The sequence below is a fragment of the Pseudopodoces humilis genome, chromosome 6 (assembly GCF_049639895.1).
Source record: "Pseudopodoces humilis isolate 2021_Gansu_Grassland_sample_001 chromosome 6, ASM4963989v1, whole genome shotgun sequence".
Classification (NCBI taxonomy): domain Eukaryota; kingdom Metazoa; phylum Chordata; class Aves; order Passeriformes; family Paridae; genus Pseudopodoces; species Pseudopodoces humilis.
Genome location: NC_142205.1, coordinates 10,918,205 through 10,934,214, shown reverse-complemented (window position 1 = coordinate 10,934,214; position 16,010 = coordinate 10,918,205). Strand labels below are relative to the sequence as shown.

Here is a 16,010-nt window from a genome sequence, read left to right as displayed (position 1 = left end):
GTTTCATGAATCAGACAGAACCTAGAGATACCTATTGCATTTTACACCACAGGATTAAGGCAGGTTTATTTTTTTTTAATTTTTTTTGGTTGCATTTTTAGGTTAATTTTTGTTTTTCATTTAATTTTCTGTCTTTAATTGTTGTTATTGTGCAGTACATGTACCTACGTATTATAACTCCATTATGATCTTGGAGGCCATAACTATAGAAAAAAAACTAATTAACTGCTTCAGAATGTTGCTTCCCTCAGTTTGGGAAAATGAAATGTATATTCTACTTAAGCTTTCTACTTTATAAATTTGGTAATAATTGTGGTGTAACAGGAGCAAGAGCAAAATCTACGAAAAGCAGCAAGGAGTAATTACAGCTTAACACTTCTCAATCTCATCTGTCAGTCATCTGTAAGAAATTGCTACATTCATCTTTAAGTAGCCTGATAATCAGCTCTGTTTAATTTAAATCCACTTTCATTTCTTAGGGGTAATTTTTAATGTTTTACATATTGCATAATTTATTAGTGGAATTGACATCTAAGCAAATTGGTGCAGTTGCAACAGGCAAATGGGAAGTGCTGCTATGAGCTCTCAATACATCAAATTCCACATTTCCTTTGCCAAGAGAGTCCTTAGGCTGCATTCAAGTTGCAGGAGATCAACACTCAGTTAAATGGGGATGCAACTAATACCAAAAAATACTCATGATAATGTCCAAATGCTTTTCAACTGACTGGCACAGGAGAACGGTTCTCAGTTGAGGCCAACTATTGTGGGAGACCTGCTAAGGTGCCATCTCAGCACCTTAAGGTGCTTCTTGAACTGACAAACATCAAGAAAAAACAAAGCAAATCCATTTTTTGACAGGTAAATTTATTAATAATGGTCTCGGATCTGTCGCACCTACCAGGTGCCAGTCTTTTTTCACACTTTGCAAGACTTTCTGAAGAATAAACTAGAAAGGCATAAAGTTAATTGAAGCTACTAAGACACACATTTGAAGGTGGGTCTGTTTTGGACTTTTGTTTTGTTTTTTTTTTTTAAACAGAAATGTCCATGAATGTGTGTCAAAAAAACTTAAATACACTGAGAAATACAGTAGAAAGGCTATATTTACAATCAATTACAATGGGCACTGCCAACATATCCAATAACAAAAATAAAACAAAACCTTTTTTTTCATGTTTCTATCATGCTTCTTTTCACAGAGATTTTTTTTTTTTAAATATGATTTTGTTTTTTAAAAAATACAATAAGGAAATAATTACATTCTTAATATGAGAACAGTATCATACACCATACACCCTGGGCCAATTAATTTGAAAGTGTCTAACAAAATTTGATACTAAATTAATATTCTCCATTTAAAAAATCAAATTGCCACAATCATCTCATTAAAAAAACACCTTCATCCCCCAAAGTTGTGAGCTGGGGTTTTTTAAAAACAAAAGCATCACCCATTAAAAAACAACCAAACAAAATTTTAAAAAGCACCTGGTACAGTAACAGGCATTTGGTGAGGAAGCATAAGTGTAACATTTTCATAGAAGACATAGAAATGGTTAAAAATACAAAAGTTTTCCTTTGAAACAGAAGTCATGCTGCTCTATGGGCTGAGTTTGCCTGGTGAACCTGAAATCTAAAAACAGTGAAAATACAAGCTCTGTCGCTCTTTATAAAAAATTGTGCAGCAATAGTGCTATTCAAGGCTACAGAGTACATTTCACAGCACTGAGAGTGGTCTATAGAGAGGTTATTTCCCAAGCTTTTTGGTTTCCTCCTTTCAAAACCTTGGCTGTTATATGGAATAGACTAAAGCAGTGGTGGCTTCATGCAGCTTTTGCTGGAGGAGTGGGAGATGTTCAGTACAGGTGGCAGCCCCTGTGCAGCAGGCACTCTGGGGGTCCTGTGTGCACTATGGGGGTCCTGTGTGCACTATGGGGGCCAGTGTGCACTGTGGGGGTCCTGTGTGCACTATGGGGGCCAGTGTGCACTATGGGGGGCCCTGTGTGCACTATGGGGGCCAGTGTGCACTATGGGGGGGCCTGTGTGCACTATGGGGGCCAGTGTGCACTATGGGGGTCCTGTGTGCACTATGGGGGGTCCTGTGTGCACTATGGGGGGTCCTGTGTGCACTATGGGGGCCAGTGTGCACTATGGGGGTCCTGTGTGCACTATGGGGGGTCCTGTGTGCACTATGGGGGCCAGTGTGCACTATGGGGGTCCTGTGTGCACTATGGGGGGCCCAGTGTACACTATGGGGGCCCAGGGTACACTATGGGGGTCCTGGGTGCTGGAGGTACAGAGGGAGACCTGCACCTACAGCAGAGCTGAAGGAAGGCTGCACCACACACTCTGTTTGCCTGGGCAGAGATTTACACTCTTCTACCTCAGGCAGAGATTAAAATCTGTCCTTGCCAAGGAATTTTTCTTCTTTTTTACTTTTTTTTTTATTTTTTTTTTTACCATGGGACAAGGGGGTGGAAAGAGACAATGCCAATATTGGGTAAACAAGAGAACTGATCTGGCTTTTGACTACTCTGCATCATTTGATGTGGGACCACTTCTTAATGGCAACTGTTACATCATTGCTAATGTTGACTAGAAGCCTAATTTGCATTATAAATATGTACAGATATAAATTAAATATTTATTGAAATATACAAATAAATAACTTAATTTGAAATAAAAAGCCTAAATGAACTTACTTTTGCTTCAAATTTGTTTCCGCTATTATTTATGGGCATTTGATGCTGTTTAGTCCATAGTCATACAGTACAGAACGTGCCCTCTAGTTAGAGAGTTAATAATAAGTGACCTAAACTAAAATTAAAAAATTGTGTTTTCAATGAAAACCACACTGACACTTGCTTTTCTACTGTATCTGCATTCCTATGGCACTTTGCACTAAGTACAGTCACAAGAAGCAAAGAGCCTTTTCTCATGCTGGGCCCCATTTCTACACTGCAAAGGTCAGGGGGATCCCTGGCCCTAAATGCATTTGGGAACAGGACACAGCCCCGTCTCCTGCCAGGAGCTTTTGATAGCTCTGTGCCTTCAAATCCCACAAGCTCCTGCAGGAAGTCCTCTGGCATCCAGCTCAGCTGAGAATCCCAGTGGATCCCCCAGGAGTTGCACACACCCATTCCTAAAGGTAAGAGATAATCTGCCCTAAAGGGATCCTTAATGACTGCTATCTTTCCAACTTCTGTGATTTTAACTGCAGTCTTAACTAATTATTAAGACTCCAGCCCTAACATCTGTGATTAAAATACTACTCATATTTTGAGGTAATTTTTTAAATTAATTTTCTACTCCTCACAGTTGAGGAGAAAAAAAAATCTTGAGAGTATGATTGAAAGCTCTCCAAAGGCCTAAAAAAAAGCAGAAGAGAAAGAACTTAAAAGAAGCCATCTTATTATACATTCTTCCTCTAACCCCCTTCTCATTTTTTAAAACCAATCTTGAGATTTTTAAGGGCTTCAGTGGCAAATTACTGCATGTAATTTCTCGGGAATTACATGGATGGAGAGAGACAAAGAAAACAGATTTTTATAATTTTACGGGCTAAAATGCAAGATGCTGTTTCCTAGTAAACAGAAATGGAGTCCTGTTTGAGAAAATCCCCAATTATTTGTTAAACTGTTTATCAAAGAGTCTGAAAATTATCACCTTTTCAGTCCATCTTCCTCAAAAATAATAGCTGAGGTCTGAAAAGACAAAGGAAACTAAGTACAGCAGTGTTCTATACCTCAAGTTTAACAATACTATATTATAAAAAACAAAACAAGATTGACTGCATAAGTTATTCTGAGTTGCCATTATCTGTTGAGGACTAATTTTAATTGTATCATTTTACTTCTTCAAAATGTATAGAAAAGAAGCAGTATCTAAAAATACCTGTGTGCCTTTTAAAAAAATCAGGAACAAGTCATAGTTCAAGAACATGACCTTTGAAAATGACCGGTGCTTTAGAACAGCAATAAAGAGAACGCAGAAAAACGCATCTGTCTCGAAGTTTGGCAGCTTTTCATCTCTCCATGACAAAAGCATCTGTCTAAAAAGTATCCCAAAAACGCTTCACCAGTGGTTGTTGTCATGGCCCGGAGGGCGGTGGCGTGCAGAGTTCCTGGGCCGAGCAGGCACTGCGAGCACATCTCTTCTGTTTTGTTTTGCCATGTGAGCAGCCACCAGCAAAGCCTCTGCTGAGGAGTTACACCTGCTCTGTGGCAGAGTTCAGAAGGCAGTTTTAACCTGTGAGAGTCAAGATTTCACACCAGTCTTCAGCAGTGTTCTGGCCGTCTGATGCACTGTAATTAACACTGCTGGTTCTCTGCTGGCTCAGCAAAGCAAACTTTCAACTGTGACTTTATGCTCCTTTTTAATTCCTGTGGTTGCGTTTTTTTGGTTTTCATTTTCTTTACCAGTGAAGTTGGAAACAAGGAGTTACAGCTAATAAAAAGGGGCACACATAGTTACACAGCAATACAGTAGAGGGAATACAGGCAAGTTAGCGCCAAGCTACCATTAACTTAACAGAGTTATAAAACTTCTTATGTTTTATCACTTGATGTGACCTTTCAGGTGAGTCCTTTGCAGCCTATGTCTTGGTCTGTAGTAGGTAAGGCCTTTATGGAAAGTGAGTGGCTTTACTATGTTTATGTTCCATTTTTCATCTCCCATTCCTGGAAAGGGGAGGAAAAAAGATACAGAAAATATTAAAAGAAATCAGGATATTTCACTGATGCCATCATATCTGTTAAGCCACAGCTGGAGTCAATAACAGTTTTTCCATTATCTTTGCTGGATTCAGCCACAAATTAGTTAGGGAATGCTAACAAGTATGTTCCAATAGTCTGTGCACAGCATTCCCCCTTCCACATCTATACATATATACAGCAACCGATTTTCTAGTGCTGTGCAAATAAACCCTATTTGTATTCTGGAGCAATTCACACCCCACAGCTGGTGTGAAGCACTCAGCTGTCCCTGAATAAGGGAGAGGCTGATTTAAGCACACAGGGCTCTCTAAATGACTTGTGAGAGACAGCAGGAAGCCCTCAATATCTCTCAGAGCTGACACCAAGTGATTGCTTTGCTGCTCTTCAATTTTTTTATTATAAGACTCATGGCAAACACAATAATTCTACGGCTAAAAAGAGCAACTTAGTAGAGAGACTAAGAGGCAGAGTTAAGAAAAACAAGCCAGTTTGCATTGTATTTGTTTCCCTTATAAATAATCCAAATTGAGCTATTGCCTGGCAAGTTAAAAGAAATTGCTTTGACTGTGCCTCAGTTTCCCTACCTGTTAGCTGAGGACAAGGAAAACATGTACAGCAAAACATGTAATCTATAATGCTTTCGTTCCTATGTCTCAGAGCAAGGTACTTCCATTTCTCCTGCCACGTAAGTGAAAATCATGAGACTGCTACAGCTGAACACCTGGTTCAGTAAAACCTGCAGCTATCGAAAGACACCTACAGCATTTCCTGACAGTACACAGGAACAGAAGGGCTAAGGCAGGACATGGGCTCAGGACATGAACACTGAACCACTCCCGGAATCACACCCTTACAGCCATCAGGAGCTACAGAAGATCCACAGAGGGTGGCCTGTGGCTCCAGCAATGCCCTTGGAGAAACTGCTCAGCTGCTCCTCACCAGGCACTGGGGGCTGCAGATTCCTCTCTTACCCATCTACTCTGCAGAGACACTCTGCAGGCAGCCTGCTGACTTGGCTTCCAAACCTGAATTCCTGAATTTAACACTCATTCCACAACATTTAAGAGCTCTGACTGAAATCCATTACTTATCCATGTAAATAGCTGTTTCTGCTGCTGAAAGGAGTAATAGCATTAGTTTGGCTGAACAGCTGTATGACCATGACACCTCTCAGCTGTTGTAAAATAACAGTAAAGGTTACAGCTGATGGCTGCTTTATCAATGTAAGAAAAACAACCCCTTGGGTTTAAAGATAGACAATAATTTACTTTGTTTCTAAACTTGTGTTCTTTGTTTAAATGGTGCTTTGACTAAAATTCAGTGTATTTTAAATATTCAGTTTTAATTAAAATTATGGTAATTCAAAAGGTAAAGCACAGTACTGGCAAAAATTAGATTACTTTAAAAACTCTATTAAATGTATATTCTCTGTGGATATGCTACCAAAGGTATAAAGGAAGTCCTTGGCTAAGCAACTGCGAGGAGGATTTTTTCAAGTGTTAAATAAGCCTTGAAAGTAGAAGCTTCTTTTGCAGGTGCAAAAAGAAGTTTGTCTTTCTTTCCACTGCTCCTGCAGGTTCACACCAAGGAAAGAATGTCTAAATCAACGACAGCCTGACTGGGAGCTGGGAAACTGGGACAGCTCCTTTTCTTCTCCAGTCCTAGAACACAAGCAAGATGTAAGATGCTGATATTCACCAGCCCACTAGATTCAGAAACAAATCAGAAATACCAACTTCAGTTTTCTTGCTGCACATAAAAATTTGGTTTAGAAACTAATTTTATATTTGAATGAACACGTCAAATGTTTAAATAATTGCTCTACAGCAAGGATATTTGAATTGTTTTACTTCTCTAGGACTACTGACACAGAATATTGTTTTCCATATTTTAATTAGAGTCTCCATTTCTAGCCAAGTACAGATTAGACAAAATTGCAATTAAAATGCCTTCTGGCTTCTTAAAAATATGCATAATAACTTTCTAAAAAAAATTTAAAGATACTTGCAAAGAGAAAAGTCAAAAAATTCAAATTTATGTATGCATGTTTGTGTGTATGTATAGTGTATGTCCTGAACAGCCAATCCCCAAATTATTATTCCTTCTTATACTTAACACTAGATCTGCCTTACTGCTCATTCTGTATTTCCTTCTAATGTCAGTGCATCTGAGAGGAGAAAGTTTTTGGTGGCAGAGTTTCCAAAGCTGCTGTCCCAGGTGCCTGAGGTGCCCTCATGGGCCCAGCTGTGCAGGGTACAGCAGCAGCAGCACTGCAGCAGCAGCAGCACAGCAGCAGCAGCACAGCAGCAGCAGCAGCAGCACATGCACAGCGCTGCTGCCTGGTGAGCAGGGCTGTGACACGAGGCTGGCTGTGACACAAGGCTGGCAGGTGATGGGCTCAGCACCCTCCGTGCAAGGAAAAGGGCAGAAAGGGAGGCACTCAATGCACTCAAATACACAAAACACATTCTGACATTTTGAATGTTTATACAACTCCCTCTCAGCACCGGGAGATGTGTCAGCTGCAAGTTGCAAGTGCAAGCACAGATGGGAGATCTGTTTCACTCCCACAAACACCACTGACATCCAAGTTCTGCTCTGGGATACTCACTTGTGACACCCTCTCCTGAGCCACATCTACAAGGCCTGGGCTCACTCTCAACTGCAAAAGGCCAAAAGAATTGAGAGCCAAATTCCACCCCCGCACATGCACAGCCACCCCCAAGCGTGGGGCGTGCTGCAGATGTGCACCTGATGGCAGCTGTGGCTGCCAATGGGCTGGGAATAGATTGGGTTGCACTATCTAATTCAGCAAAATTTCACTCTTAATATTTAGTGTGTGAGGTTTTAGGGAAAGAGCTGTTAAAGCTGAATTTGATACTTTGAGATGTTTTTCTCAGCATGGGAAAAATATGCTTAGTTGCTTCATATCCTTTTTGATTCGCCTAATCCTATATCCAAGATTTCTCTGTCAAAAAGCTTGACTAACTTATTGTGCCATCCCAAAGCACACTGGCACCAAACAACGCAGCAGGGTTTTCCCTGTATGGTATATGCTGACCATAAAAATGTACTACAAGAAGGTATTCTTTACACCAAAAATGTTTAGGGTTTTATAATGCCCTGGTTTCTCCAGCTGTAACAATTAGATGGCTGGATTTAATGTTCCTGTCCAGCACAAATCCATGCTCCCATCTGCAAGGACTGTGTTCTGCTGGAGCACATTTCCTGAGTATTGCTGAGCTAAAATCCACATCTAAGACAAAGTACACAGTTAGAGATGATATTATGGGACAAATTAGGGTATAATTGGAATACGCAGATAAGCTTTAGAGCACATAAATCCGTTTTCAGGTTTGAAACACAAGTTGCAAACTTCAAAGCTCATTAGAACTGAAACCTGAGTGTAATTATGTTGAGTGTAATTAGATGTATTTAAATGTATCAGGCAAACTGGCAGGAGAAAGCAGTTGATGTCCATGGAAAGGGGGTAGAAGGGTGAGAAAGTTCTCAAAAATGGTATAGCAGGAGAAATAATTATACTGCGATAATTTAATAATAAAATAGGTTTTTGAGACGCTGAATTTTCAGTATCTACTACATTTACGTTCCAGGCACTGGAAATACATATAATCAATGAATACATGTAACAAAAGTTACTTGAAAACTTTTAAAGTTTTCAAGAAATCCCGGTACAGAAGACACTAATGAAAAAAGGAAATACCCTTCATGAATGACAAGTGTTTATGATTATTGCTGTTTACAATTACAACTTGAAGTGAACTACTAAATAAACAAAAGCTTGGGCCCAACACTATTACTGTCACACTTGGTTATGTGCTGCCCACATACTCATGTTGCCAGCAAATTTAGCCCAGAAGAATGGTCATACAAATCCCATTTAAACTAAACCACAAAAATTAGCAAACTGTAACAAGAGGAAAGCAAATTTCAGCCTGATATTTGCAAGACAAAATTCAAGTAATTCAAGTTTTACTTTAAATGTACATTAAGTAGATACTTGCACAACACATTGTCAATAATTATAATGTACATCTGTTCTGTTATTGCAGTGGCTGGAAAAGATCAGACCCAATCTTGAGCCATTTTTAATCACTTACTGTAACAGTGCTCTTTTAACCACTTCTCTGATACACAGAGTAGTGGACACATGGACTGCCTACACCACAGACCACTTACTTTGCAAAATAAATCCATAAAGCAACAGAGAAAAACATGGAATCAGAGAAAAGTCAAATCTGTCTCCTGAACTACTTACCAATTATTCTGCAAAAGGTTCCCCAAACCAGCAGTATTTATGTAGTAATATGAATAATTTAGATATTCTCTTTTTAAGGCTAAATAAGACTTTGTAAGAAAGCATGAAAAAGCACAGAAAAAGAAAATGAAGACATCGGTTCTCTCACCTTTGCTTTTCGAAGGACATGGCCTCGACATGGAGAACTGTTTGATGAGGGAGGTCGCTTCAGAGCTGCTGCGCTGTTCACAGGGATGGAGCATTCAGTATCACTGGTGTCACAGCTGGAGATTGGAGAGTTCTCCAAAGTTCGGTGCTTGAAAATTGGAGACTAGTAAAGAGTGAAAAGCCTATATTGAGTTTCTTCCAAGTAGTCACATATGCAATATTTTCTACTTTAAATTCAGAACTGCAGAAATCCTTTTTGAAAACACTCTATTCATAATAATGACGAATAAATGAAAAAGAGATTAGAACAAAAGAAATAAAACGTGCATGTGTGTTCTGTGATGAAAACTGAAGTTTCTTTTCTGTTAAACAACTACAGATCTGATTAAACAATTATGGATAATCCAGAGGAATTGATGTATCCCTCTCTGGGCTTTCTGTGATGGCTGCTTCAGACAAAGATCTATAGCACAAGCTGGGACTGCCAAGCTCCCCCCTGAAGGTGTGGGATACAGTCCTTTCAAAGTGTGACACAGCTGACAGGGGACCAGCACAAGCAGGTCTCCACCACTGCAAGATGACTTGGTGCTCCCTGGGCTGGAGCAATGTCTCAGTTCCTGTACCTCTACAACCACTGAGGACAAGGTGTTGACTTTTGCACAATATCCTAACACTTGCACGTGATTCCATGTCTACCTGCTCCGTGCTGCTGTAGGAAATGTAAGTAACACAGAAAGGCATTTAATTCTGCTTTACTTCTCAGGCTTAATAAACCATTATAAACTGTCAATTCCTACTCGTTTTTGCTGGAGCTGGGAAGGCTGAGCACTGCCAGCCCATGGTACTGGGATTGGCATGTTCAATGGCTTTGCATACCTGTGGACTTGATGTTCCTGATTTGGGCTCAATAGCCAAGCCCAGTGTGATGCCACCAGCCAAGGCTTTCTTAAGGCTCTCCTTCACCTCAGTCAGTTCTAGCTCCAGGTTTACACGCTCAGCCTCCTTCTGCTTGCACTCCTCTTCCAGCTTCTTTAACTTGTCTTCAAGAATCACTTGGGTCTTCCTGCCTGTCATTCACAGCAATTTTATAATTTTAATGATATTCAATTGACACTTAGAGAATTTTTTTTATTTCTAAAAATTTTTATGTCACTACAAACCAGTGACATAAAAAAAAATAGGTACTCTCCATAAAACACTTTTTTCATAAAAAAGTAAAAAGTTTGGTAGCATAAATCAAATGCTTTCTATCAAGTGACATTCCTTGATATCTAGTCTGGTTTCAAATCAGTATTTTTTCTGTTTTTCTGTTTCATGAAAATATAATTAGCTAGTGACAAAAATATTATCCCCATGTTCTGCTTATCTCAAGTTTTCACCAGTGTAATTCCTTAGGCATGAGTATACATACACATGCATATATAAAATAAGTATATACACTTACACGTATGTTTTTTTATCTTATACATTTTGTATCTGTATGGAAAGGAAATACAGATATTACAGAGTATTGCTCAGCATTGAAACCAAAACTTGTTTAGGCTACTGTCTTCAGCACAGAGTACAAAGCTGATTGGATAATCAAGTCCAATTCTCAGGTGAGAATTCAGCACAAAAAAGCACCTCCTACCAGCATTGACTTCAATGGCAGCACGCAGATCTTTTCTTTCTTTCCGCAGCTGGGCCAGCCTATTCCGGAGGGCTTCTTTTTTCTTTAGCAGCTCCTCCTCTTTGCTTTGTAATCTCTTTGCATCTGCCTCCACACGATTCTTGCCGTATTTGTACTGCTCTGCATCTGCGTGTATCAGATTGTAGTTAATTAAGATTTAAACTAACAGTACAACTCTGAACTACTCCCTGAGACTAAACACGACATGAAGCATGTCATGGCTCCCCACGGCAGGGCTGTTGCAACTAGATGATCTTCAAGGCTCCTTTCCAACCCAAACCATTCCATAATTCTATGGTTTGAAAGAAAGGTTTGGCATTCCTCTTCCACTGGCTCTTTCTCAAGGTCCATGACTTCTGCCAAGTTCTGCAGCGCAGCTACAACAGTGATTCAGGAGGGAGTTTGTTCTTTATATTTACATGAGGAAAATGAGAAAAGCCAGTTATCTTACAGCACACAGGTTTTGAAAAATGGCCTTGCCTTTCTCTGTAGTTGAGAAGATCGAAAGGAGGCTCCTCTCTAGCTAAGAACCATTTGTTTCTAATTGGAAGGGTCAGAGGAAAAACCACCTGCTTGGCCTTTTGCCTGGCTTTCATTCCTACTTCAAGTGCACACCTTTTCTCACCTTACATAAGAGAATACAAAGATGTTCACACTCCTTTGATTCTTGACAGCTTTCTTTTTATTTTTTAATCTCCCATACAAATGCTTTCATTTCATGGCCCACATATATTTGTGGCCTGATTGATATCACAGCCCCCTCTATGCCTCTGCTCCAGTTGCAGACTCAAAGAAGGTAGGTCAGCTAAGAGATCACTTCATCTGTCACATATCTCAAGGCACACTCTGTGATATGAAATCATTCCTGACAAAGAGTTGTTAACCCAGTTTTAGTCAGTTACAAGCTACTTAATTTTGTCCTAAAGTCTAACACAGATTTCTCTTGTTGCCATTAAACCCACAGCTTCTTAAGACTTCATTAGTAAGTCCACTTTTGAGCAACACAGTGCTCTTATATCTACATCAGCTTCTCATCCCCCTTTTCCAACAGGAAGACAGAATTCCTCTCTGTTCCAAATGAGGAAGCATTAGCCTTCTTTTTTCCCCTGCTGCCCTCATGACTTTGCAGAAGCCACAGGTCCACATTTCATATTCTCCCATATGACACCCTTTTCTTGTGTGGTGTGGCTGGAGTTAAGTCACAAATGTATCTTCTATTCAAAGTCTTGGCATCTCCTCCTTGGCCTCTCAGCCACACAAAAACCACACTGGTTCTTTACATTGTCTGCAAAGACAAGAGCTCTTCTGGGCACCCTCCTGACTCCACTCCCAAGTGAGGCAGCAGTAAGGACAGATACTTACTGGATGCAGTGCGCTTCACACTGGAAACTGTTTCAGATTTCTTCGGCTGGCTATTTAAGGTTCTTGCTTTTCCGGTGATCCCATTAGTAGTCACAGGAGGCTTCTTACCTTTAAACTGTTTGAAAACAAAAGTACAAATGGACTCCAGCTATTCCCGTGCCACTGGCATTACTTTCACCCTTTCATCAAGGGCAGAGCTTGACAGAAAGCTGCTTGCTACATCAGACATCCTTAACAGAGCACATTGATTGAGCTGGAGACGGCGCTTCCTCCAGAGATGCCTCTGGGAGCTGCCGGCTCAGCGGGAGCTGTGCCAGCAATCACAGGATAACAAGGGGATGAACTCCCTGTTTCTGGTGGCATCATGTTTTCCAATGCATTCAGAAGTCTGCCGTTTACAGTATTAGGAAAGCCATTGCAAGGCAGAAAAAAAATGTACCTTTGAAAATTTTTTACTGTAAAGACTCTGGAAAAACAAGTTTTTCAGTTAATTTCACACAGTAAAACCCACCAGGGTTTGCCACACAAAAATTCAACATTGTTTCTTATTTACTTATGACCTTTCCATCCTTGTGGTAGATATTTTTTTTAAACAATATTACATTATTACATGTTTTTAAGTGCTAGGAGTTAACATATCGTTTTCCCTTTATACACCTTCTAGCTACTACTTAAAAGCTTTTCTTACTTAAAAAACCCTGTCATAATGGCCAGACAGGCTTAGAAGATTACCAGGAACAGAATATCTCATGTTCAAGGGGTTTCCATTCAGGACTCACGGCAATGAACTGAACCCTGGGAAGATAACCCTGTCCTGACTACTCATAGTGTTTCCATGGAGGATGTTCCAGCCAAGCAGAGGGAATATGAGTGCCATGCTCTGTTCTCCTGCTTCCAAAAGTTTGCAAGGACTGAATTGGGAGTGCACTGAGAAGCCTGCTGCTGCAGTAATGTATTGCTCATGTCCACCTCCAATTCTGCAACTGCACTGAATTCTAATATTCCAATATAAGGTTTTTGTAAGGGTTAAGTGAATTAACACACAGTACGACAGGAACTTCATACAAGGGAAACATTTATCTTAACTGTTCCATGTCAGATTAGATTGAAAACCACCCATCACTGTGATATATTCACACTGTGATACATTGGTTTAAGCCAATGACCACCTTTCAGAGCCCAGCTAAGGGCTCTGAGAAGGTTCCTGGCATGGCTGTGAGCAAGGCTTGCTCTGCTCCCCTGCTGGGTTGTGCCCATCTGCTGCAATGCTGTGCTCACAGGATTTCATCTGCTCTGTAGGTTCATGTTTGAGGTACAAAAGCCTGTAGCCACCCTCAGAAAGCAGCAGAGACATAGACTTTTATTTTTTTTATGGGGGAGAAAATAACAGGCAGTAATATGAAGATGGTATATATGAATATATACAACATAATTTACTAAATATATAACATCAAGTTTTTATATTTATGCATATTCACAAAATGTATAACCACACTATGCTTGATATATAGATTAGTACAATTCTAAAGAGCCAAATTTGCTGTCACAGTCAGGTCATATGTCACCTATATTTTTTTGGGTTTTTTTGAAGATAGCTCTGCCTGAGGAACCAGAAGGTAGCTAGACATGCATTCAGGTTAAGTGTGGAAGGTCACGTTTATTTTTGTTCTTATTATTCACAATCTGTAAATCATCAAGAACAGGTGGACAAAGCCTTTCCCAAGTACCACTATTTCCACATTGGAATTCTTAACTTTGCAATCCTGATTCATTTGCAGTGGGCTCACAGCTAAACTCCAGGCACTTCAGTGCTAACACTAAGGGACTCTACGAGTCCTTTCAGATAACAACCAGATAAACAGAACAGCCAACAAATAAAAAGGTTTGTTAAGCATTAAATAGTACAGTACCTGCGAGCCAGATCCCCTCCCCACAGCAGAGGTATTAGTGACAGACTGAGCAGAAGACAGATTGGATGAGACAGGATATTTGTAATGGTTAGAGGAGAGTTTGTCAGTAGATAACCTATTGGGTTTCCTGTCAGCTGGCGGATAGCGCGCAAAGATTTTTGGAGACGGCAAGTTATCGTACAGGCCTGCGTTATCATAAAGCATTTCTTCTCCAATGTTCCTGCTACGAGAAGAAGGAAAGCCATCTTCTGGTTCCCACTGCAACACACACACCTTGGCAGTTAGTGAACAGAGCACCATGCAAGTGAAATTAAAACATTAGTGATGCTTTGGGCTCCAGCAAGCCCTCAGTGCTTAGCGAGCATACACTTACTACTTACACTTAAACTATTTAGAAAGTGGGGGGAGAACACTGTGTGGAAAGCAAGCATTGCGTTCCATGGCTCACAGCCTCAGCCCTGAGCGTGTTCCTTGGTATAAGCAAGCCTATCACCCTCGCTGTTTCAGGGACTGCACCTTCAGCTGGTGGCTTGAGCACCAAGGCAGCACAGGCAGACTGTGTTAACGGGGGGATACTCACAGTTTACACAGATGAATCCACGGGATTACATCTGGTACATGCGTTGTTAGAAGTAATACAGCCTAGCAGTTATCAGAAGCCAAGATTTTTCTAGTTTGTTTTTTTTTAAAATTTCTTCAGGCTGCACGTTTTTCCCATGAATATCAGCTGCTGGTATGCTAGCACATTTTATTTGATGGAGATTTATTATTCTGAGCTGCAAGGACTAAAATAGCTCTTTTTTTTTTTTTTTTTTAATTTTTAGAAAAATGGAAAGCTCAACAACAGTACTCCAGTGATTCATATGATTAACCTTAAAAAAAACCAATCTGATTGCTAAATATCCTTCCTTAACCCATCCTGGCCATGGCAATACACTACTCAAATAAAGGTATGAACACACCCAAGAACTATGCAGAGACTGCTCTCAACACAAATGATCATGCACTGCTTCCAAGAGGGGATTTCTAACATCTTTCAGACATTACTGACATATTGGACTATTTCACACTTTGAAACTCTTAATTTCTCTTGAGTTTCCCCTCAGTGGGGCCTTTAGACAACAGCCCAAATTAAGAGCTGACATGAGCTGTAGCTCCCCTGTAAATCTTCCTGAGGACCCCATATTGCTATTGTTTAGCAGCACTAGATGTTAAATCCTATTACACATCTGCCTTCGATGAGCTCTGTGATTTGTGAAGATGGAAGTGACCACTGTGGTTCTCCTTTGGGATGAGCAGCACCTGCAGTCCTCAGGAATGCAGCCTCAGGGACTGAGAAGTGTTTGGGGTTTGGTGTTTTTCAACAGACACCAAAAAGTTCCAGGTGTAATTAAGTCCTTAATTTTGCCCTTTTCCGTGTGATCTAAAAAAAAACCTCCTCAAGTGAATATTACATCCAAGGACTTGGCAACAAATTATCAACAGGCAACTGCTTTCTAAATGCACACTGGCTCACATGCAGGTTAATGTAAACAATATGTCCCATGCCCTTATATTCTATAGGCGTGAGAGGAGTTTGCAACCCCCAATCAAAAAAATATGATTTCATCTGGAAACTGCCCATTGAGGATCTTTAGATAATATAATTTTCAGATGTCCTCGCATTCAACACATGCAAACCATTTGTTCTGTGCAAATTCAACTCTTACCGATCCATTTATGCAGGGAACATCATCGTAATGAAGTGCCATTCCACTCGGACAGGCGTAGCCATTGGCAGCGCTTCCCCGGTACGGATTGGTAGATATAACCCGCCTGTTCATGAAACTGAATAATGCAAAGTAAAAATAATAAAAACCAGCACTTAAACCTAAGCCTAAATGATGATTCAGTGGTACATTCCCCGTGCCTGATCATGTAGCCTGGAA

General features: G+C 40.3%; 1 protein-coding gene across 3 annotated transcripts in view; it reads right to left on the bottom strand.

The window, feature by feature from the left end:
• Positions 1–1,088: 1,088 nt before the first annotated feature.
• Positions 1,089–16,010, bottom strand: part of AFAP1 (actin filament associated protein 1) — a 115,071-nt gene continuing 100,149 nt past the window's right edge. For 2 of the 3 annotated variants that reach the window (XM_088056493.1, XM_088056494.1), the window contains exons 12-18: positions 15,792–15,909; positions 14,083–14,340; positions 12,173–12,287; positions 10,772–10,936; positions 10,018–10,208; positions 9,143–9,304; positions 1,089–4,679 (exon numbers count right to left, since the gene is read on the bottom strand). In XM_088056493.1, coding sequence (XP_087912619.1) covers positions 4,653–4,679; positions 9,143–9,304; positions 10,018–10,208; positions 10,772–10,936; positions 12,173–12,287; positions 14,083–14,340; positions 15,792–15,909 — 1,036 coding nt within the window. In that variant the 3' untranslated portion in view covers positions 1,089–4,652. The remainder of the gene's footprint in view (positions 4,680–9,142; positions 9,305–10,017; positions 10,209–10,771; positions 10,937–12,172; positions 12,288–14,082; positions 14,341–15,791; positions 15,910–16,010) is intronic. The other variant, XM_014263229.2, reaches the window with a different exon arrangement.